The 24,103-nt window shown below is 46.6% G+C and overlaps 2 protein-coding genes and 1 non-coding gene across 5 annotated transcripts; 1 reads left to right on the plus strand and 2 right to left on the minus strand.

Annotated features, from left to right (window-relative positions):
* Positions 1-1,112: 1,112 nt before the first annotated feature.
* On the minus strand, positions 1,113-1,183 carry trnag-ccc (transfer RNA glycine (anticodon CCC)). Its single transcript has one exon. It is a non-coding gene; the product is annotated as a tRNA-Gly (tRNA).
* Positions 1,184-1,269: 86 nt separating this feature from the next.
* On the plus strand, positions 1,270-5,365 carry LOC128426913 (histone-lysine N-methyltransferase PRDM9). 2 transcript variants are annotated; one of them, XM_053413977.1, is made up of 7 exons: positions 1,270-1,493; positions 1,731-1,867; positions 1,954-2,046; positions 2,185-2,462; positions 2,543-2,610; positions 2,788-2,978; positions 3,080-5,365. In XM_053413977.1, exons 2-7 carry the CDS (start codon positions 1,765-1,767, stop codon positions 5,125-5,127), a joined length of 2,781 nt encoding a protein of 926 aa, XP_053269952.1. In that variant the 5' UTR covers positions 1,270-1,493; positions 1,731-1,764; the 3' UTR covers positions 5,128-5,365. The 2 variants fall into 2 exon arrangements, with proteins under 2 accessions (XP_053269952.1, XP_053269951.1); XM_053413976.1 differs by having other exon boundaries at positions 1,754-1,867.
* LOC128426914 (neurabin-2) lies at positions 5,237-22,520 on the minus strand. Of its 2 annotated transcripts, none has more exons than XM_053413979.1 (10): positions 20,772-22,520; positions 12,740-12,872; positions 11,439-11,559; positions 10,984-11,088; positions 9,650-9,782; positions 8,485-8,637; positions 8,311-8,364; positions 7,973-8,202; positions 7,788-7,884; positions 5,237-6,954 (listed from the first exon to the last, which is right to left on the minus strand). In XM_053413979.1, the coding sequence occupies exons 1-10, from the start codon at positions 22,077-22,079 to the stop codon at positions 6,904-6,906; spliced, it is 2,385 nt and encodes a 794-aa protein (XP_053269954.1). In that variant the 5' UTR covers positions 22,080-22,520; the 3' UTR covers positions 5,237-6,903. The 2 variants fall into 2 exon arrangements, with proteins under 2 accessions (XP_053269954.1, XP_053269953.1); XM_053413978.1 differs by having other exon boundaries at positions 7,779-7,884.
* Positions 22,521-24,103: the final 1,583 nt, after the last annotated feature.

Genomic DNA, 24,103 nt, shown 5'->3' on the forward strand with positions numbered 1-24,103 from the left:
AGGTGGCGGGGTGAGAGGTCGCCCTGGACGGGACAGACTCCTCACACTCCGACGACCTCACTCATCTCGTTTGATGTACGGCACAAGTTAGAAGTCCAGAAAGATTTGTTGTCGCCTCAGTGGTTAAGACGCAGGGAAAATACATGGATTAGAACAGGCTTCATGAGAAGAATGAAGAAAGCAAAAACCACTATAACTGTTGGAATATGAGAAAACATGCTTGAAAAGGCATCTGTGTTTATTATAAATAGAATAAATACTTCAAAAATATGGACATACTACCATTTTATCTTATTTTAAGTTTTCATGCAATCATTAATCAAACTATAACAGGAAACCAGCTAAACTTGCAAAAGACTCTGAATTAAATCTGTCCTCTTTCACATCATAACCTGAATCTTTACATAGAAACTCAGCTTCAGAGAAACTATCCACAGAAATAAAGAAATAACTATTATTAACTAAACTCTTAAAAGGCTTAATCTCTGAAATAATAAAGTAGGAAGGTAGTGAAGTAAACCGAAATTACATAAATACCTCGAGCAACCAAACAAAATGATACAATACTGACCCCTAGAGGAGTTTTGATCAAACATCACATTATTGGATATTGAAAAAACAAAACACCCCATTGTGTAGTGGTGATAGTTTGGATGACACATTATAATATGAAAACACATTAATGGCACAGCCTTGGTTTGAGTTAAGTTGGAAAGTCCTTTCACATATTGCAATTTATATTTGTGTATAAAAACTTTTAGCAAACATTAGATTCGTAATTTTTAGAAAGGATTGTCTTCTCCTTTTTTACAATACATAAAATAAAATATGGACGATACAAATAAAATGTAATTTAATGAAGAAAGAACATTTCAGAGCATATTTGTCAAACGTGCATTGGAGAGATTTTGTGAAAACTTTGGTAGATTCTTCCATCTGTTGATATAATTGATGACTTTAATATATTTAAATGAATTAAGTGCTTTTCTAACACAATGTAGTTATTTAGATTATTCAGGTCTAAATAAGGGGTTTATACTGTATTTTTGGATTTGACCAGACATTTTAGACCATATTACCTGTACCTCACAGAGCTGGTGGGTAAAAATCAGTGCGCCGCCCGGGAATCGAACCCGGGTCGCAAGAATGGGAATCTTGCATGATACCACTACACCAGCGGCGCAGATGTTCAGTCTTCTCCCCTTACTTGAATTATACTTACACAGGAAATGGTCAAAAGGTTACAAATGTATTCGCTGATTTGTGTTTAATATTGTGTGATTGTAGATTTGTCTGTGAAAGTGCGATAGTGAATATAAACAGCTCAGGGAGCTCTTGCGTCACCTCTTTTATTTTGGAAAAAAGAACGGAAATGTGAGCCCTTACGCTGAAAGGGACATGTATTCGCTACCGGGGGAGCTTCCTTCGGTTAATTTAGCTGTTTTTAACACAAGTTAGCGAAACAACCACCGGAACAGAGCCTCTGTGCAGAAGTAAGTGTAAACATGAACTTATATACATGTTGAAAATGTTTATTCTGTGTGTTGCTCTGTGTGTTAACGCTGCTGCTGCCTCTGTTATAACAACACTAGGATAAACAAGCTAACTCTGTTAGCCTGAGGGTGGCTCCAGCTAAATGTGATGCTAGCTGGGCCACCATGCTAATGCTAGCTGCTGCTGCGTATCTTGTCTTTTTTTCTACGTGTTAGTGTAAATTGATTTACCCACAGATATGGTTTAAATCACCCCACAGAGGCTGAGCTCATGTCGGGCAGGAGCGACGAGGTGGAGTGGGTCGAGACAACCGAGGAGGTGGTGGTGATCGAGGAGTGTTTACCCCCTGATGACAACACCCCACTAGGCACAGGTTTCCATTTTAGATTTCTGTTTTTGTTGGGATTTCAAACACACACACACACGTGTTTCTAAAATGTGTGTATTTGTTTCTTGCAGTGATTCCTGTTTTAGATGCAGCAGAAGAACCAGTGCAGAAGTTACTGGAAACTGTGGGGAAAGAGGAAACCACTGAGGCTGATGATGGCTTTTGTGAGTTCAAGATACTGGACATACCACTCACACACATTTCACCTTATATAGATCAGACCTGCACAATACTCTGTGGTTTAAAACAGACATGTATAAAGATCACTGACTGTATTCTTCTGTTTTCTTTATCTTCCCCAGACTGTGAGGAGTGTCTCCCTCTCTTCCAGGACCAAAGTGATCCCGCAAACATCAACGGCCCGTCTTTTATCCTCGACTTTCCAACGAGCGTGGGCGTCCCCCAGAGGGCCCTCCTCACTCTGCCCTATGGGCTGATGATAGGCAGGTCCAGTATTCCCTGGGCCGGCGTCGGGGTCATGAATCATGGAGCACCGGTGTCTCCAGGAATGCATTTTGGACCATTTGAGGGGGAAGTGACAACAAGTGAAAGTGCACTGGAAAGTGACTTTGCCTGGGAGGTGAGATCAGAAAAGCCAAACTGAGTCATTACTTGTTGTTTGGTGTCTTTCTTACAACGTCTTGATCTTCTTTTCTGCAGATTTACAAAGGAGAACATGAGTTTGAATACATTGATGCTGCCAGGGAATCCCAGTCAAACTGGATGAGGTGAAGAACACATCCTTATTATACACAATAAAAGAGATAGACGGTAAAGGTTGTTAAGTCACTGATACACTTGCTTTTTACGGACATAGAGACACTAGATGGTTTGGGTTTCTCTTCAAAACATTCTGCAATAAATGTGATAATCTGTTGTTTCTCATCTTCTCTCTTCTCACACAGGTACGTGAACTGTGCTCGTAACAAAGAAGAGAGCAATCTGCTGGCAGTTCCTTACAAGGGCAGCATCCTGTATCACTGCTGTCGCACCATCCACCCTGGAGACGAGCTCACGGTGTGGCCCAGCGACAAGCTCCTCACCCTCTTCAGTGAGGCCTGGACCCAGATGTGGCTTATGAAGTTACATTCAGCAGGTATGAGCATTAGTCACTAGTGTCATTTTAGTGTCATTCTTTTCATATGTGGTCAAAACAAAGCGTGACAGTAACGTTTTCCTCCTCGCCTTTAATTTCAGAGAATAATACAAATTCGACATCTCAGATCTTCCTGTGCCCCAGTTGTCAGCTCTCCTTCACCACAGAGGCCTTCCTCCAGCGACACACAGAACACTTCCACACGCAGCCTGCAGGGGGCTGCGCGACACCTGCTGCTGAGGAGGCCGACCCTGAAAATCCCAGTCCCTCTGTAGCCTCCCTGGTGGTGTTATCTGTCGATCCCGTTGACTCCAAAACATGTGAGGACTGCGGGAAGATCTTCAAGCGGATGCCTCACCTCAGGAGACACAGACTTTGCGTCCACTCGAACAAGCGGCCCTACTGCTGCTCACAGTGCAGGCGCTCCTTCAGCCAGGCGTCCGGCCTCATCAGACACCAGCTGGTTCACAGGAAGCCCACTGCGCTTAAAGCTCCTGATCAAAACGGTGAGATACAAGAGACCTTGACGAGGACGAGTTCAGAACTTTCTAAATCTGCAGATCCCACTGAGACTGATGAACCAAAGGAAATGAATGTAAGTGAGAATCCAGAAGAAGCTGTGGATGTAACTGAAACTGAGAACGCGTCCGCAGCAGAGGCCGAAACGTCTCAGTCCAGCTGTTCAGACTGTGGAAAGAGCTTCAGAAACGACGCCTCCCTCAGAAAGCATAAGATGACAGTCCATGAGAGGCTGCGTCCCTACGTCTGCACCGTGTGTCAGAAGTGCTTCGGCCAGTACCACGACCTGACCCGGCACCTGCGGCTTCACCAGAAGCAAAATGAAAGGAAAGAGGCGAAAAGTCAGTCTGCAGAGGAAACCACCACGTTGCCCTTTAACTGTGCTGAGTGTTCCCTGACGTTCTCCTCGGTGGATTCCCTTCAGCAGCACATCAGTGAGCAGCACGCGGAGAACACCACGGAGGAACTTCAAGACGATAACGATCAAAGCCAAGACGCTGACTTCATTCCACCTCCCTCCGTGGCTGACTCGGTGGAAGCAGCCCAGAGACCGCCCTCTCAAAGGCCGCAGCGACTTGCAGCCAGATCCAGGATTTCTGACATCACCAAGCTCATCGCTCCAAAACGCAGAGCGGACGGCAGCAAGAAGCATCTGACCAGCAGCGCTCAGCCCGAGAGGAGCTGCACGGAACCAGAAGCACCGGCTGGCCGGGACGTGCTCAGCTGCAACAAATGCAAAGGGACGTATGGAAACCCGGAGGAACTCAAAGCCCATAAGTGCACGTTGAAGCCGCTCAAGTGTGGTCAGTGTGGGGCAACCTTCAACAAGTCCGGCTTCCTGAGACGACACGAGCTGACGGTGCACGCCAACGCAAAGTCCTACAGCTGTGACCGCTGTGAGAAGGTGTTCGCCACGCCCAGTAAACTGAAACAGCACCAGAAGAGCAACACGTGTATGAAGTACCACTGCACGTCCGAGCCCTTCTCCTGCTCCTTCTGCCAGTTCTCCTTCACCATGAAGAGCTACCTTATCAAACACATCAAGCGGCACCACCCGGTGGAGTTTGTCTCTCACTGCGAGTCGGACGGCCTCCTGGTTGAGCTGGAGGAGGAGGAGCAGGGGGAGAAGGAGCACATCTGCCCCCACTGCGGGAAGAGCTGCGCCAGCGCCAAAGCTCTGAAGTGCCACACGTGCTTCAAGCAGGTGAAGGTCATGTACCTGTGCACCGACTGTGGAAAGGGCTTCACCAACCACTACAGTCTGAAGCAGCATCTGCGCATCCACACGGGCGAGAAGCCGTACAGCTGCCCCCACTGCGACAAGAGCTTCTCGTACACGGGGCAGCTCAACGTGCACCTCCGGACCCACACGGGGGAGAAGCCCTACCTCTGCACCCACTGTGGGGAGAGCTTCCGGCAGTCGGGGGACCTGAAGCGGCACGAGAGGAAGCACACGGGCGTGAGGCCCCACAGCTGCCCCGAGTGCAGCAAGAGCTTCAGCCGCCCGCAGAGTCTGAAAGCTCATCAGCTGCTCCACATGGGACAGAAGATGTTCAAATGCACCCAGTGTGGAAAGAGCTTCTCAAGAAACTACCACCTCAGGAGACACCACCAGAAGATGCACATGTAACCAGGTCACACAGTCGGTTCATAACAAAGAGTCACAGATGTTTGTTTAATGTTCTGTACATATTATTTAAACTGGAGTTTGCTTAAAGATCAAGAATCTCATGTACAAGTAGGATTCTCCAAATCAGTTTATTCTGTTGATCGAGTCGATCTGAATAAAAGGAAGAAAAACATTCACATGAACAAAATGCTCGTTTCACTTTGTCAACTTGCTTTGAAATAAAAACCATCATGACCGTAACTGTTGACCATTTATTCCACAAAACATACAATGCAAAGCATGTGCACTGTACAAGCCTTAATATTATGAAAATACTCATAACCATGCCTTTTTTTTCAATTTGTTACTCTTTGTTTTTGTCGTCATTCAGATCTACTACTTGTTTTACACGACACAGTTTAACGTTGTCTATTGAACATTGCTTTTGTAAAGATTTTGTCCTCGTTAGCTTTCTTAATTCGCACCTGGACTATATTATAAATATTACGTAAAATATTTCAGTCTGACCTGAACTATACAAACATACTGGTTTATGACGGTCGTCACAAGTTGACTGGAGTTTCATTTTTAAACTGTGCGTAAATTGAAACAGGCAGAAACCTGGCAGTGTTTTCCATGTGCTACACACAGCGGTGTCAAGTGCAGCTGCTGGTTTGTGTTGGTTTTAAAATCTGCAACTCTGCTGCTGGTCACGGCTCCGTTAACACAACCCGGTCCAGTAATGTTTCTCATATCAGTAGTCCTAACTAATACCAGTTACACAAGTCCTTGACAACATCCATTTTTAGAAGGGGGGGGAAGAGGGAAAAAAAGAAGATCCTTATTTGATTTGTGGCACAGCAGTTTGTGGAGGCTCGTCTCTGTGGTCCTGTTTCCTTTTTTTGTGTGTTTTTTTTTGTATTTTCAAAGAAGCGAGGGGTTGACACTGGAGGATCGGTCGCTCGTTACTGAGTCTTTATGTGTAAAAAATACACAAACACTTCTGAAAGGTAGGCAGCAGGTGGTTTTCAAGGTTAAGTGACAGGACCCCTATGAAGGTTGGGTTACCGTTTGTACAACTTCAACAAAAAAATAAAAATAAACAACGTCTCGTTCCCGTTTTGTTCCTCCGCTCCAGTGAAGCACCTGGTGTGATGTCATCTTCTTCTTCTTCAGTGCAATCTCCGTCCGCTTCACACGTCTTCGTCACATAAAATATACACAACAATCCTCAATCTCATTAGTTTATATTATGTTAAATGTTATACACATAATAAAAATTTGTACAAACCAAATTGATTGTTAAACCACACAGTATCACATCTGTACAAACTCAGACACAGAAGAGGTCACGAAAGTAGTCGAAAGAAAGAAAGAGGAGGAGGAGGTTGTTTTTTTTTGGCAATTAAAAAGCGACAGCATGGTCTGTCACACAACCACAAATTAAAGGATTAAATACTGAACTTATAAAAAAAAAAAAAGGAACATTACATCTAGAGCTCGACAGAGTCTGTATTCATCGAGGATAAAGATCCGTTCTTCACGTTCCCATTCATGTTAAACAGAAAAACAATGTTTCCAAAAGGTGAATACAAAGCCTGGGCTGGGGGGGGCGAGGGGCGGGGGGGAACACATATACAGTATGTGACCGGAAACCAAGCTCAGGCTGGAGACATGAAATACCCTGCGGTTCATTGCAAGTACTACAACACAATCGTCTACTTCATCTGCTGAAGTTCTGCTTTTTCGGAGACACACGACGGAGAAGAAGAAGAAGAAGGAGAAGAAGAAAAAGGCTTATAAAGGTTCAGATTTCAGCTCCTCCACCCGGCACTCGAGGTCGGCCACCTGCAGAGGAGACAAACACCCAGTCAGGAGAAAAGCTTCTATACCAACTGGACCTAAAGAAGGGTTTTGATTTATTAAACAACTCCATCATAGGTTGAACATGGTGCATATGTCCCCCTATGTTTCAAACCCTCTTGGAATCTATGCACTCTCTTTTCTCAAATCTATGTTAAAACTAAACCCTAGAACACAGAGACGTCCCTCGTCCTCTCCTTCATGTCCTCAGACACGTCGTCTCAACACCGGTGGCTTCATATAACAATTGTGTCACAGAAGTGCGTGAGCTGCTGCTGCTGAAGTCGAACACCTTTTTAATGATGCTAAATATATCAGAATTTTTTTTTTTTTATACAAACACTTAGACTAAAATGTGTGATTCACATCAGGGTTTTAATAACCAGCACCAGAAAGGATCTAGATATGCTCCTCTTGAGGGGGGGGGGGGGGTTGTGATTATCACTTATTTTAAAGCTTGTGGAAATGTCACAAGATGTAGTGAAGAAGAAGCTGTCGTGTCAAGTTGTTCTCGCAAGTTCTGGGAAATAAAAACACCTCGAGCTGAAGCTGAATTCTAGCAAACTAATTTAAGACGTGCACAGAGTTAAATATATAGCTGAAAAGCATTGACTATTATATTATGGTAATATTTTTTGCTTTCCGTTATGATGCATCAACTACCTGGGACACAATGTAAGGTTGAATTTGATATCTCTCTCTTTGACTGTCCATTTGCTTCTAGTAGTTGCCCATTGACTACATCGATATATATATATATATATATATAAAAGCTACATGCATAGAGAAGCAGCCTCGGTCTGTGTTACCTGCAGTACCTGTTCTTGGAGCTGTCCTGACTCCTCCTTCAGGAGGGAGGCCTCCTCCCCAACTTGTGCACAACGCTGGGTCTCCTTCTTCAAATACTCAATCTCCCTGATGAAGGCAGGACATGACACATTAGCTCAACTCACATTTAACACACACATATATATCACAGAATTCTTTAAGGCCAGCTTCTTACTTCTGCTGATAGTCCTTGATGAGGCGTTTGGCTTTGCTGTACTTGCGCTCCAGGGCCTGGTACTGGGACTGCGTCTCCTTCAGGTGCTCGTCCACCGCCTGGCACAGGCTCTGGGCCTCCATCCAGTAGCCCTCCAGCTTCTCCATGCGCTCCTTGTTCTCCTGCAGCGTCTGCTCCAGCTGAGCCTTGTCCATCCGCCAGCGCTGCTTGTCCTGCTCCGCGTGGTTCAGCTGGAAAGTTACCAGACCTTTGAACTTTAAAATAATCCTTTGGGACTAGTATTACATGTAATCTAGTATAGGATAAATTATAAATATGATCTAAATTGAACACCTTACCTTTCTTTTCAGCTGCTGGATCTCAGCCTGCGTCACAGCATGTTTTATTTGGAGCTTTACAGCAGAGAGAGAGATGACATGTTTAAATACACGTGTTAATTTTAGGTACATGAGAGGAAACGAGCTGTGATCACACGTGAGACGCTCCAGTTGAATCAGGAGACGTCCGCTCACCTCTTTGTATTTATGGGCCAGTTTCTCCGGGTCCGTCTCCAGGGGGGACATGTCCTCGTTCTCCGCCAAGTCGAACACCTCGATGGCGCTGGGATACGGCGGACTGGCCTCCTCGTCCTCGTCCTCCTCTTCATCTGTGCCATACTCGGCACCCTGCAGGGAGGAAGGTCACAGAGGTGATCAACACCATCTCATAACTAAGGTCGTGCAAATGTTCTTTATGTGTAACTTTGATTGTTTTAACACCTATAATGTTTGTACTGGAGAAGAAAACTACTATTTCCTGACGTTTACTTTTTATTGCTCATAAAATAGGAAGTTGCTTTAACAGACAGATTTCTGACATTACAGTATGAGGACACTAGATGGTGCCAAACTCCAAAGAGCAGACTTCTTCCTCCATTATACATCCGACTGCTTTTCAAGAACCACCCACCAGCTCCCGTTCATGAATGGGGAAACTTCCTCTCTATCATCATAATGAAGCTACTGTTTCAGTAAAAGAAAAAGAAGAGAAATAAAAACCGAGACACAACGATTAACGAATCAAACGTCCTCCTGCGTCACAATATTTGATTCGTCCTGATTTGTCCCCGTTTTGGAGCTCAGCTTATGGTTTAATCAGACTGATACTACACACTGGACGGACAGCGGCGTGGCTTCGCGCCATAGACACACACACACACACACACACAGACACAGACACACTACACAGCCACACCAGACCGAGTGGCTTCTGTTCACAATGGTGCAGAGTGACATTTCATAATCCTGAAGGGGAACCAAGGACACGTGTGGCCAACGAATAAAAAAACGCCTCCCACAGCTTTGTTTTTCATTCCAAGGCAACATGTTTGTGCTTAAACAGGTTGAAGAGGTTACGTAAACTTTAACACAACACAGAGAAGCCTTTTGTTCTGTTGTCCGGAAGCTTACGCGGGACAAACGTTTCATATTCTTACTCTGAAGGTTGATAATGCATTCAGATAACTGGATTAAATCCCCCTAACAAAACAACTGCAGAGCTGCGGAACATTCACGCTCATCACAGGCTTTGTTTGCTTTTTATTGTCTTGCAAAAAATCTCCAGAATCTGTTTTGTGAATCAATGGCAGGGGGATATGCGTGTATGCGAGCCAGTGGCGGGGGAGGGGCCGGCACTGACCTCCTGCTCGTCCATGTACTGGTTGTAGCGCTGCTCCATCATCTCCCTCTGCCAGCGCTCCTGCTCCAGGGTCTGCTGGATGAGCTGGGCCACCTCGCTCTGCTCGCCCGGCTTCTCTCGCCCGATCACAAACCTGGGTTTTAAAAAAAAGAAAATCAGCATTAAAACAACATCCCAGATAAGCCACTAAACCCAAATCATGGTCAAAGGGCAAAGTCCTACGTCTGACATGGTATAATACTGATAAATAATACATTTTTCAGATATAATATTCTGCTTAGAGTGTAAACGCAGTGAGGAACGTGTGAGCAGAACTGAGCTTCCTGTTCAGAGGTAAACAAAGGCCGTCTCTGTGTCCTCGGCCTCGTCTACGATTTAAAATCCACTCTGGTTCATTATAGACGCGACATGTTCCTGAATCTGTATCATATTTATATATATATAGACGGTAAATCAGGGGGAAGTGCAGTGAATCACCATGAAGACAGTTATTAAGCTGCAGCCTTTCAGTTTCTGCTGCACCAACGGGTAATTAAATGTCCAACAGCTCACTTCCTGTTTCTGTCTGTTCGTCTGCCTGATGGTTTTCTGTTTTTTTGTTTTTTTTATGAATAGGGCCCGGAGCCCTGAGGTACCTCTCAACCACCTCTGCAGCGGATCCATAATGGATGAGCCATCTATGGAGGCCTCTGATCTTCACAAGTCACACACAATACTCATAATTACAGCGCTGACCACCGAACCCTGAATTATGAATGAGCTTCGCTGACACAAGCAGCACAAAGGGAACAGCCCCCCCCCCCCCCCCCGCCCAAAACGGCAGAGCAGCTACAAATAGACCTCTGGTGTTTCAAATCAATACTTCGGATGCCGGCCGGGTTTATTTCCTGATGTTTTCTGTGGCCTTAATATCTGAATGTGTCCAGAAGGAGCTTCTTCAACACTGAAGGGCATAAACCAGCACCCAGTGAGACGAGAGATACTCATCTACAGTCTGAACGGGCAGGATGTGGTCGCAGTCAGCCCAGCGTGGAGAGACTGACTCTGGGTTTGATATCGAGAGGAAACCACCTCTTTGAGCAAGAATGCTGTGTGTCACTGGGGCAGCGACACGAGAGGACGTTGATGTAGTCACAGCTAAATAAAAGTTCACTTATTATCTACTCACCACTATGACGATGGAGGGGTGGGTAGCGTGTTTGAGTCCACAAATCACTTCTGGAGTTTTAGGGGTAACTTAATTTGACTTAAGAATAACGATATAACTAAAGTTTCTGAGCTGGTGTTGAGGTTATTTGTGTCTCAGTGTTTGTTGCATTGAAAGCACGACTCACTTGACGGTTCCTGAGGTGTTCCTGAGAACAGTGGCGGCAAAAGTCTGGGTGACTCCGACCAAACTGGTCCCGTCCACCTCCACGATCAGATCGTTCACCTGGATCCTGCAGGAGAGAGAGCGACAGGGGAGAGAGATTCAGGATTATAGAGTCACGGGGTTCAGGTGTTATTCAACCGAGTGAAACCTCCTTTGTAGAGACGCCCACACAAACCGAGCTCCGTTTATAAAGTCCTCACGCATGGCAGGGAGAGTTGGAATCTAATTTTTACAGGAAAGTGAATTTTAAAAACCAAAATGGGAACAGACGGCTGGTAGATATCAGAGAAGCTGGTTCAGTAAACGTCTTTAAAAGAAAACATTTGTATTTACTTCAGCCTTTAACTAGATTATCATCATCATCATCATCATCATCATCATCATCATCATCATCATCATCCTCATCATCCTCATTACCTGCCATCCCTTTGTGCTGCTCCTCCGTCTGTGACCGTCTTGACGAAGATGCCCAGCTTCTCCAGGCCCATGTCGGCTCCAGCTCCCATCCCGATGATACTGATCCCGAGGCCATCGCCGTCTGAAAGAGAGCGAGGACCACACGGTTATCCATGTTTCACAGGTCTGTGGTTAAATTACACTGCACAAGTCTGAGACGGTGACTCTGTGTGGGTGTCATCACCATCGAGATCTACTTGAGGCTGGTGACTAATTTCAAACGTGAGCTGAAAGATTGATATTTTGCTCCCTGCATCGTGAGATCAAAGGAACAGTGGTTTAACCAGGAGGAGGAGGAGAACACAATGAAAGGTGCTGAAGTTTAATTTACAAGTTGTATTTGTTTCTCACTATAATACACGTGTGTCCTCGAGGCCCATTTTACTCTCATTAAACATTTACAGAACCAGTTTTTCACTATTTAAAATCATATATTGTTTATATCAATGTTTGTTTGCTTCTTGTTCACTGCCTTTTGTTGGAGTATAATCTATCAATGCTACCAATAATATTGTGGTCTGCGTCTTCTCAGCACGTAATTACATTTTTTTGTCAAGGTGCAGCTCCTAACTCCTCCCTTTGTTTGTTCCTGACTGAATTAACAAAGCCAGGACACACAGCAGAAAATAAATGTATAAAGAAGAACATATGGTATCCTGGGTAATCTGCTCCGTACACAATTCTAAATATAGCTTTCTATAAATATATTAATGCACCATAATGTTGCAGGGATGATGGTGGTGTGGCTCACTGGGGAGGGAGGTAAAACCATTGCACTGTCTTTGCACTGTGGGAGACGGGGGGGCTGACAGACGCCCGGGTGTGAACACTGAAGGCCACTTTGAATAAGACACATCTCCTCAGCACCGGTTAGTGACTCATTGTTAAAACCGTTAAAACCGTTAAAACCGTTAAAACACGTCACGTCAGACTTCATATGAACTGAGAGAATTTCCCCTCATGGAGGAATAAAACTTCCAGGTCCTTTAATAGAGGATTTTCTCTTTTCTACTGTTTTTATTGAGTCACATCTGAGAGTTTATAATTAATTCCTTTTTATTCAGACATGGCGTTTTTCTTTCCTTCAGCTTGAGTGCTCGGTTTGTGACCATCGGCTCCACACGACTTTTCACGATGCATTATGGGAAACAATGAATGCACAGTATGGGGTATAACAATTCTAACTAAACATTTGGACAGCCCTTCACTATGACTCAGACTCAGGGGACTTTGAAGTGAGTAGTTATCACAATGTTCGGTACCTTTCTCCAGCTCCGCGGGGAACAGGTCCAGCCTCTCCACCCTCTTCTCCAGCTCGTACTCGGCCGACGCCGCCATGGGATCCACGTCCTCGTTACGCCGGTCATAGTCCTCGTTGGGGTAAGTGGCAAACACCTGCAGGAGGAGAGAGAGACACCGGGTCAGACTGAGTCACAGAGACATCCCAGTACTGACCTGTTTTATAGTTTTGGGGGATTTCCTGGAATAAAAGAGACAGTTAGACGCTTAAAGCTGCTTTTAGACATGTACTGTATTCTGGACATTTCCCTGAGTGAATGTTTCTGACCCTGACAATCTCCTGCTTCGCTCTTCAAGGTCCAGACCCAACTTTCTGGATATTTTCCAAAGGTCAATTCCGATAATGTCAAAAAAAAGTACCCTTGACTCTCACTGCTTTGTTTTCACACGGCAGAGAGGTCAACCAGCAAAGGTTAAACCAGCGGTAAAATGAAATGTGCGTTTCCTCTCTTTTCTCTGCAGCCACGCTGACTTATCTCTGCTTTGTTCTTCCACCCACTTCTTCTTGGATTGTTTCCAAATATAGCGACTGCTACTGAAAACAGAAAAAACACTCGACTTCCTGTGCACCGCGGGGAAACGCTGAATCACTGGTGTGGATCAGCAGGTGAAAGGGAAAAACACATTTACACAGACAATGTTGTAGATTGCATATTAATCTTAGTTTGTGCATGAATGTTCACATTTAAATCCTCACGTATTTTTCTATTTAGACTAAAACAAATAGAAACTAGTTTTAAATAGGTTTGTTATCATTTAGCTTCAGTTCAAAGAGGGTTTGTTTGCAGCACTTGTGTGAACAACTTCTCTAGAGAGTCTGGTGGTTTTTAAAAATAGTTTTGAACAAGTGAAAGTTCCAGTAACTAGACTGTTCTCATAAAACCGCATTAAAATTCACTGGATCCTGATTTGTATTCACATCAGAACCAAATTCCTGCACACACTCACAAATTGTGAAGAAAGAGGAAAGTGTAGAGAAAGTGAAAGAACATTTCCCAGATCCAACTCCTGAACAGCAACTGTACCACAATGTCAGTGGCTCTTCCCGACAGGATATTGTGCACTCAGACAAAAATATAATGTAATACTAAATTCAATTAACACCAAATCTTAGGAGTCGGACTCAGCCGAGACGAACTGGACTCGTGGATTTGATAATAACTCGCCACCGCTGATAATACAGACATAATTCAATTGAGATTCATCGACCATCTCATCCGAGGCGGCCGCAGCAGTTTCCTCGAGGCCTCGGAGCCGGATCGCTTCACCGCCGTAATGTGCACCGAAAACACTGTGGCGAGAAAAATCAATCACAGCCACTGAAGTAGCTCCCATGAAGAGAGAGAGGGAGAGAGAGAGAGAGTGGGAGAGAGAGAGAGAGAGAGAGGGAGAGAGAGAGAAAGAGGGAGGCCTCTGTTTCCAGGGTCCCGGCTTCCCACATTCACTCTGGTCTAACAGCATGACAGTTTACATAACCACCTCCAGCATGCTAATGGAGGCCTTCTGCAGCTGCGCACACACACTGACACAGATACACACACACACACACTGACACACACACACACACACACACACACACACACACACACACACACACATACACACACACACACTGAGCGGAATCTTTAAAAGCCCTCACTTCTTCCGAGGTGATTATGCATGCACCACCTTCCACGGTCCACTAGCCTCACTGATCAGAGCTGGACCTTCTTCTTCTTCTTCTTCTTCTTCTCCTCTCACACATTCTTTATTTATTTCAACTCTACACTTCTCTCCTCTCGTCCCTTTGTTCTCTCCGCTGACACATTTTAACACTTTTTTTCTCCTCTCTGTTTACTCTGCTCTCTCGCTGCCCCCCCCCCTCAGCTGCTCAGTTTGTCCATCTGCGATACAAACGCTTGAATCTCGACTCCTCCAGTCTCCCCGGCCTCCTCTCCCTGGCAGCCTGCACAGTAAAGAGCCTGTCAGTCTTGACAGCGGCTTTGAAATGAAACCAGCCCCCCCGCTCTGCAGCCATTCAGCTCGGTGGTGTTCTCATGCTTCATCGAACACTGTACACGCTTCTGTTTCCACTTCTCAAGGCTCCATCGCCCACAGGAGCAGAGGTTAAGATACATATTTCATCTCATCATCACCGTCTGATCACACAAGTGGTGACGGAGCATGAATGTTTCTCACACTGAGGCTTAAATATTACATTTACTCTAAAGTTCATCTGGGGTCAAACTATTAGACATGTTTAAAACTGCTCTCATGTTTATTTAGTGGCAACTAAAGCTCCCATTGATTAATGAACTGCTGTTTTGTAAGCCTTATTTAAACAGATTTAAAGGGGCAGGGGGTGGAGCCTATTCTTATCTTCATGTCAACTACACAAACACAACGGAGGTAACAAACTGCTCATCCAACTATTTGTTTATCTGATCATCCTCAAATCCACCATTTAGCATTTAAAGATGCTAAATTATCAAATGACTGTTTCAAGCTTCTCAGATGTGGATTCAGCTCCAATTCCGATTAATATCATTTGAAACTGAGGATTTTATTTGGAAAAAAACAAATGATTTGAAGACTTTCACTTGAAATGTGCATTTTAGCCTTATCTTTAATCTTTTACAAACTGTACAATCAATCAGAAAGGAAATCGACATATTAATCCATAATGAAAATAATAATTACATGCAAATACAACCCCACTGACACGATTTAAATCACAGTTTCTGACATCAAACTGGACCTGACCCCGTTGCAGATGACAGACAGCACGGCAGCAGCACTGACGTCTAATGGCTTCTGATTTAGGTTACCTTTGTATTTAGAGGGATTAGCAGAATGTGGATTACAGACGATCAAACTACACTGTTTGCATCCTCAGTAAAAAAAAAGCATAAAACAACAACAGTGCACGCCAAAGCCCGAGTGGCCCCCGTGCACCGCTCTGCTCCTCGGGTTTAAAGATCAAGGGGCCACAGCTGGTGGCCCCCGTGTGCCCTCATTCCAGAGCCGCGCCGCTGCAGAGGATCAGACCACGAGGCTCTGCAGTGGTTTAACCTGGCACTGGAAAAACAACGTGGGGTGCTGGGACCTGCAGCCTTGAGCGAGCAGCCTTGAGCGCTGAAGGCCGGGCGACACGCTTGGCCTCGCGGACACTTTCGCTTCCTGACGACAATGATCCCACTCTGGGATCCAGACTGGGATAATTGGATCCCAGCATGATGCAACATTTCACCTCACATCCAGCCTGCGGCGTAGTAGAAGAACTCCTCGGACGGTGAGGTGGCTCTCTTTGGAAGACAAACATTGGGATTAAAGGCAGGGTTGGCGGAGGGGGGGACGGACACTGTTCCAGTTGTGGCAGATAGTAGGTCAGAGGAGCTAACAGATGGCCAGGAAACTCCCTTCCTCCCTCCCTCCCTCCCTCCCTCCGTTTCCAGCCGCATGGGATGTCCTACAAACGCTCGGCGAGCAGCGAGCAGCTCCGGAGCCTCGCACCAGCTCACAGATTGTGTTTTGCATCTATAACGGGGGCGCCCGCTCGAGACAGTAAAGAGTATAACACACAACCGACATGTGACAGCTAACACTTTACAATGCAGCTGCCGTGACAGGCGATGGCTAAATGATAGAGCTGCAGCGGAAGGCCTGGGCCCCCCCCCACCCCCGCAGCGTGGTTGCATGTTGATGGACCTCTGGCTACAGTGTGATGTAACACTGTGGTGCTTTAACCAGCAGGACAGTACAGTGCACCCCCCCCCCCCCCCCCCCCCCCCGAAACCTCACCAAACCCCACCGCCCACAGCAGCAGATCAACCACCATGTTTCTTTCCCTCTGCACTCTCTTATTTTGGATTCAGCCAATAGGAAGTGAGGGGGTGGTGCCATTGGTTTTTCCCCCCTAACAGAAATAGCACCTTTCCGCTCAGTCTCCCAACTTTCCACCACTTTTATTACCCTTTCTATTCTTGCAATTGTTTCAGCCGGTCTCCACTTCTGCTTTAAAGGCGCTGCAGTGTTTGAAGGTGACTACCGAGCGTGATGGGAGCTCGGTGAAATGGCTGCTCCCGCTGTTTGGTTGGACACATGCAAACCAAAAGAAGCACTTCTCCTCTTAACGGCCCAATGACACCTCCATTAATTGCTTTCCCAAACGACCACAGGTCAAACATGTCCAGAAGTGGCAGGTAATTGATTCCAAATCCTCCTAAAATTGGGGGTTAATCCAGATCCCAGATGTACGACACGCAGATAGAGAATAAGGACGCTGCCCCTAGTGGTGGCTGCCGCCCCGGCCAACAAAATGGATATCGTGGGCTTGTCATCGTAATGGCTGCACGGCACCAGAGTTCATCCATTTTGGCAGGTCAGTGTTTGGTCAGCAGTCGTATTGAGGCTTAGCGCTGACTCCGGGGACAGACATGACAGCAAGAGAATAAGGTCAACCACAGACGACTCAATAGCAGGATCGTATCTGGATGATAGAGACTTTACAAGTAGATGATTACTATACTGCTCACATCACTGTATGAATACTTATCTAGATACACTAGTATTATTTGTGTAATTTGTATTATACTCCATTATTTTCGGTAGTCGACTAATGCCTACATTATTTGCTATATATGTTGTTTGACAAGATATGAATAATTTAGGTTATTTATAATAATACATTTAATTCCCCGGCGCCTTTCTACATACCCAAGGACACATTACTATATATAAAACTAATAAACACATGAATAATTTAAGTCAAACCATCAAATCACAACTAGACAATCCCTGCTCGGCCTTGGCAGAGGCATTGCATCGTCACATCATTGATCTGGGGGCTTTCTGCAGTTTTATTTTTGCACATATTTGTTTTCCCGTCTTTCTATGTACATCCCTTGTGTCGCTGTTAAATGAAAAAAATCACACACTTCACCGACAGTCTTGTGTTATTCCTTTGTGCCACAGTAACAAACCGCGTGACAACACACAGTCTGGGTTGGAGTGTAAATGTGTACATGAGTCATAATCAGACTATATAAGAGTCAAATGGGGTTCTGAATTAAATATTCTATTAGCAACTCATGTAAACATCATAATCTAAATATTATCTCTATAATATCCAAATACTTTCCATGTGAACATGTCTAGTGAGACAGTGCTGCACTGGTTAACATGGGAACTGCTTCAAAACAATGGGGAAAAGTGTCATAGAACAAATGTTGATCGCTTTGCAGTAAGAAAATATAGAAAAGCATCCGTCTTATCTCTGAATTTCTCCATTGGGAGTCAAAAAGTATCTTAACCATAGAAGCTGTCTGTCGTTCTTTAAGAGCTCATGAAGACGAGGGCAGGTCGGAGGAGATGACACTCAGACATCATGAGCGACACGTTGCATAACGTGGCCTGTCGCAGTAAACTGAGCGAGCGTGGGCGCATGGCGCTAAAATGCAGCCCACCACTTCCACCACCACCACCACCACCACTACTGCAGGGCAGGGAAGTGGGGCACAGCGACCTTGCTGGTAATCCGTCTGTCTCCAATCTCCATAACAAAGGCCACAATGATACAGTGTGAAGGGACGCAGCGGGAGCTGGTTCTCTGGTGACGGCAGCAGTGTCACAAACAAGTTCTGCTTTTCTTTTTTGTTTTTTGTTTCTATAATCCCAGCCTGAGATTTGACTTCTTCATCGCAGCACAAATAAAAGCTTCCTCCTCCGGCTCCGTCCTCGATCTCGTGAGGATGAAAAGGCTGTTTTCTCATTTTCTCCTGCTTTAAACTCACAATGACGGAGACACTAAAGCTCCGGAGTGAGTAATAAGGGATTTATGGGATTTTCAGCACGGGTGGGGGGGGTGAGGAGGGGGGTAAAGATCATTGTGTGGATATTAGAAGCTCAACAGAAGCTCAGCACAAGTATTGGAGTTTGTTTTTTATTTCTCATTTGCTTCAAAGCTGCATTTCTTTTTTTTAATGGAAGTTTCAAAAGAACGTATTTGTAAAGCTATTATCATTTCCTTCCTTTCCTTGAGGAGATATGTTTACAGCCAGTGTGCATCATTGATGTCTCGACAACAGTTTAATGAATTTCCTTCCTCATAAAAAAAACAAACATTTACAAAGCTAATTTTGTTGTCATTGTTTACGTCCGTGTTTACCTCCTAGCTGCTCGATTGGGACATTTCTTGCAAAACGAACAAAGCTTCGTCAATGGGACAAAGTGACTCGTCAGTGCAAGCCACACTATTCATACAAATCAGCAACAGGGGGCGCTCATGCTCACTCCCAGCACACGCTGCTGGAAACAGTCCCTACTCTCCCTTTCACCCATAAAGTACAGAGCTACACGATGGCTCCAGATGTCAGTGACTACCGTTGAAGTTACTCGAGATAACGTGACCAACACATTGGCTGACGCACGCCCGACCAATCACGAGCCAGCTGTCGTCTCAGCTGTCAATCATGAAGCTTCACACCATTTTATAAGCATCAAGAAGAAAGGGATGAAGATGCACTGGGCTTTACTTTAGCTGAGCTGTCATGTCGTCCATCTTTGTTTACAGTCTACGATGAGAACTCTGGACAGACACACACATAGCCCCATTCGTTGGTACCATTGCCGTGGTAGTGCTCATCAATAGCTGGGTCTCAATTCTAATTCGGGAGCTGCATCCTCCGTAGGCTGCGTTTGAAGACCTAGCAACTGGGAGACTAGACTGATCCAATTCTAAGGCTCCCACAAATGCTCCCCCCCCCCCCCCTCCGGAGCAACGTAGGCTCCCCCAGGCCCAAAATATACCATAATACATTGGGCTTCATCCGAATTCATTCATATATGGAAGTACTCAAGTGAACAGCTAACAATGCGATCTGTGAAGCTGATGTCGGCTCTGTAGACGAATGATGCGGCTCCTGACACAGCTTAGGAACTTCTGAAGGACCCCTGAAGTTGGGGGTGCCTTCATTTGCCTGTTCAAATATGAACCATCAGGCTACAATATTGCTCAGGTCTCCTTTACAGGCCTTAAGCTCATACACACGTTTCAGGCTCCGGTGCTGTGTGAAGAGCCAATGTGCAGCCGGGAGAGGAGAGCAACTTCCAACTCGACTGGTCCTGATACGGGACAGGAGCCCTTTGTCACTGGGATGGTTTCTGTGTTAGGGAATGTGTGTGTAAGTGTGTGTGTGTGAGTGTGTGCGAGGTTCAGTGTCAGGGCTCACTTCAGCTGCCTCAGACCTTGAGGCAGAGCGGCGAGTCTGAGCTGCAGAGGATCCGATGCTCCTCTCCGGATCATTACACCACCCACAGACACGCAGAGACACTTTAAATCAACTCTACCTCCTCCTCCTCTCCTCCTCTTCCCCCTCCTCCTCCTCTCCCATCTCACTGGTCCAAGAGGAGATTTCTCGCTTCCTCTCTCTCTCTCTCTCGCTCACACACAAATAACATTCCATTACTCATTCAGCTCCTCATCCACTGTCCACTATCCACTCTAAAAACAGGGCTAATTATCCAGGCCCTCTTTTTTGTGACTCCTCCTCCTCCTCCTCCTCATCTCTCTGCACCCCCCACCAGGCAATTATTTACAGAAGCAGCTCCAGATAAGTATCTACATTGCAGCTCTTTAGGGGCCCGTGTCAGCTGCACAGCAGGAATGCACGACCATCCGCTGGCAACTGGGGACACTGGCGAGGGAGGGGCGGGGGTGTTTTAGTGGTGTGCACTACCCCCCCTCCCCGTGTTAGAACAGGGGTGTAAAATCTAAAAGGTCAGCATCATTGTGACACCGGCAGAGGCTGAGTGAGTTCATTGAAACAGCTGACGGAGAAGACTGGTGGAGGAACTTTGAGGTCAAGTTCAACCTGGACAGGAGGAGGAGAGAGAGGACAACCAGGATTCAGCTCCTCAGCCTCAGAGGGGGGGGGGGGGGGGTCTCACCTCCTCATCTTCATAACCTGGAATCAGAGCTGTTAGTTTGGTGTGTGTGTGCAGATCATGTGTCCTCACCTTGATGACGTCCGTGCTGAAGCGGATCTTCCTGGACGTGGGGGGGCTCTCCTCCGCAGGCAGCCCAGTAATCTCCACACAGCTGGACTCCGGCTCATAGCTGTCGTCTTCCTCCTCCTCTTCCTCCTCCTCCTCCTCCTCCTCCTCGTCCACTTCCCCATCCTCTCCCACCGCGCTGTAGGTGCTGATATCCAAAGGGTCCCGGCCCGACCGGTCGTCCCTCAGAGTCCTGTCCTCCTCAGCATCCTTGTCCCTCTCCTGCCTCAGCATCTCTCCTCCTTGCAGGTCTTCTCCGTTCTCCACGGAGATGCGGATGTCTCCATGCAGTGTTGTGCTGGAGGACTCCGAGAGTTTGACCTCAGCACCTGCGTCTGATACAGTGCGTACTCGCTCCTCTCCCACACCCAGGGGACGCTCGGACTTTGGGGAGCCTCGGCCAACACTCTGGCCCCCATTGATGCCCTCGGACGGGGCAGCCATCCTCCCCCTGGGGGCCCTCGGGGGCCCCTCTTGGTCCCTCTGATAGCCCGCATCCTCGTCCTGGCCGCCGGCTGCAAAGGCACTGACTCTCTTTGTTATTATTTTGGAGTTCAGCACACCCACCTTGGCGCTGACCCCTCGGGAGGGCAGCGGCGGGGTGGAGGAGAGGCGGTGGAGGTTGTTCCGGAGCTCGGCCGCCCGCTCGAACACGGCACTGAGCTGGCTGACGGTGGGGGACACGGCCTCGCTGGTGTCCAGGCTGTCCAGGGACTCGGTGCTGCCGTTGAACCGAGCCATCACGTCCAGCCTGCCCTCCTGGAAGCTCGAGGCCTTGTCGGTCTTCAGCAGGACCCGGGTGGTGGCCAGCTTCTCCTGCTGCTGCTGCTCGAAGATGCGGCGGGTCTCCTGCAGCTTGGAGTAGCTCGGGGACGAGGCCCGCTGGTGCCCGTTCTCCGGCTTGGGGTCGAACTTGTTGACGCGCTCGGACACGGAGGACCCGAGCTTCAGGAGCGCGCTGTGGTCCACGTTCTCGTTCAGGCTCCCGGCTCTGGGGAGGGAGAGGCGCACGGATTTCTCCGCGCTCCTGTCGTCCTCCTCCTCCGCCTCTGCGTCGGCCGGGGCCGTGGTCTGCATCTGCTGGAACATGTTCTTGATGCGGTGCACGTTGGAGCCGTACCTGCGTCCCCGGGGGCCGTCCTGCATGTCCCCGTTGGAGGAGACGGGCTTCAGGGCCTGCATCCCCGCCTCGTACGCGTTCCTGTGCGGGGACGGGCTCCGGAGCGTGGAGCCAGAGCCGGTGCTCTTGGATGTGGATTCGGTCTTCATCATGGTCGGGTCAGGCGGCGCAGCGGATGCTCACGGACGGCATGCCTCCTGTCTCGAGCCCCCGGCGGTGAAATCTGTGCGGTGAGCCCGACAAGCCCGGCAGATGGAGAGAAACAAAAACAACAGATCGCATTAGAGGAGGAGGAGGAGGAGGCCCTGTCTGCATCCGCTGCGACTCACGTCCCGACGCTACGGAGAAAGTGTGCACGATGCATCTGTCATTAGCCCGCTCGTCGCTACACAATGAGAACCTGCAGCGGAGAATCGCGTTGGTCGATAAACAGCAGAGACGCGGGAGAAGCGGAGCAGCGCGGATTTGCCGCAGCTGAAGACAGATTGCTTACGTTTAATCCCTTTTTCCAGGCAGCATCATTTTGATCTGTTCATTCTGGAAGCTGCAGATTTCTGCTGCTGCTGCTGCTGCTCACAGCTGCTGCTGCATGGAGGAGCGAGCCCCAGGTCCTAGTGCCCGCCCTGCACAACCTCCTCCTCCTCCTCCTCCTCCTGCATCTCCTTCTTCTGTGGGTCTGTGTCTGCAGCTTCAGCATCATCACTGAGACTCATTAATTTATAACCTGCAGGAACCGATACTGATAGCATGTGTTGGTGTGGGAGATTTCATCCATAACACACTGGGAACATGTTTTAATGGTGCAAAGTTTGGGATAAACATATATAATGGATACAAGAACAGCCCAAGAGAAAAACTGGCTAAAATGAGTGAAAGAACAGAAGGCTCAAAGTAGAGTGTAAATATATGTGTGTGTTTGTGTGTTTACATAAGAATGCACTAGTTTAATTGTAAAATATAGAGAAGTTGAAAATAAGGTAATAAGGTAAGATAAGGTAATGTCACTTAAGATTTTAGAGGCTAATAGTGTAAGACGAGTAAAGGTAAGATAAGACATGATAAGGTAAGATAATAAGGTTGAATAAAGTATGGTAAGTTAATTTGAGATAAGATAAGGCAAAAATAATAAGGCAAAGCAAGGTATGGTAAGATAAGAGAAGAATTGTTGCATTCCATTACAGCTCGGAGCTCGGGAATTACGGACCCCCCGAGTTGGAAGCTGCGACTGGAACTTTGTACACTTGATGCAATATGAATAAAGTTTTTTTAGTATCCTTATTATAATTTCCCACATTTGAAAAACTCATCTGGCTCCATCTGACAGATCAACCTGAGGTGTCTTGAACACGACTCTCATTAGGACCCAGCGAAACTTCCCTCACGTCAAATCTCTGGTAACACATCCGTTCTTCTCAGGCCACATCGTTGCTTCCTGCGTCCTGCGTCTGTCAGCACACATACACACATACACACATACACACATGCACGAGTATCATCATAGACAAAGCCCCCCCCCCCCCCCCCCCGCTGCTCTCACACTGATCTGGACTTTATACAGATTCCACTGATCCACCTGCACAAGGACACACACCCTGGGTCTCACACTGGGACCCACAACACACTGCTCATGTTTACTGAACTCATTCTGTCTGACAGCAGAGACTCACTGAGGCTGAAGGACACAACTGCAGGGACGAGGTCTAAAGAGGCTGAGCTGCTGTCAGTGAGGCAACAGCGCCCCCTAGCTCTGCAGTGAACGTCATGACGTGTAACCGGAGGAAAGTGACTGAGGGTAAAAGAGTTTGATGAATCAAATAAATCTTTTTTTCTGTTAGTAGAACTTACTTTAAATCACTTCTTATAAGATATCGGTTTAGAAAAACTTGTTTATTAATCGGAGTACATACGTTTTATTACGTTATTATTGTGTTGCTATTATTTTAATGTTTTTATTGCTGTGTTGTTATATTCCCTTACCTTATTTACCTCCCTAGCCCTGAAACGTTTCCCGTTTAAACAATTTAAAGTTCTTTGAAACTGTATTTTTTAAGTTCTGTATAAATAAAGTTGATTATTTATTAACATATGCCTCCAGTAAATAGAGAGTCAAACGATTTTTTAGGAATATGAATATTTTAAACTGCTGTCATCCGTTCTTTCAGAAGCAGTTTAGCTT

Source organism: Pleuronectes platessa, chromosome 21 (assembly GCF_947347685.1).
Source record: "Pleuronectes platessa chromosome 21, fPlePla1.1, whole genome shotgun sequence".
Classification (NCBI taxonomy): domain Eukaryota; kingdom Metazoa; phylum Chordata; class Actinopteri; order Pleuronectiformes; family Pleuronectidae; genus Pleuronectes; species Pleuronectes platessa.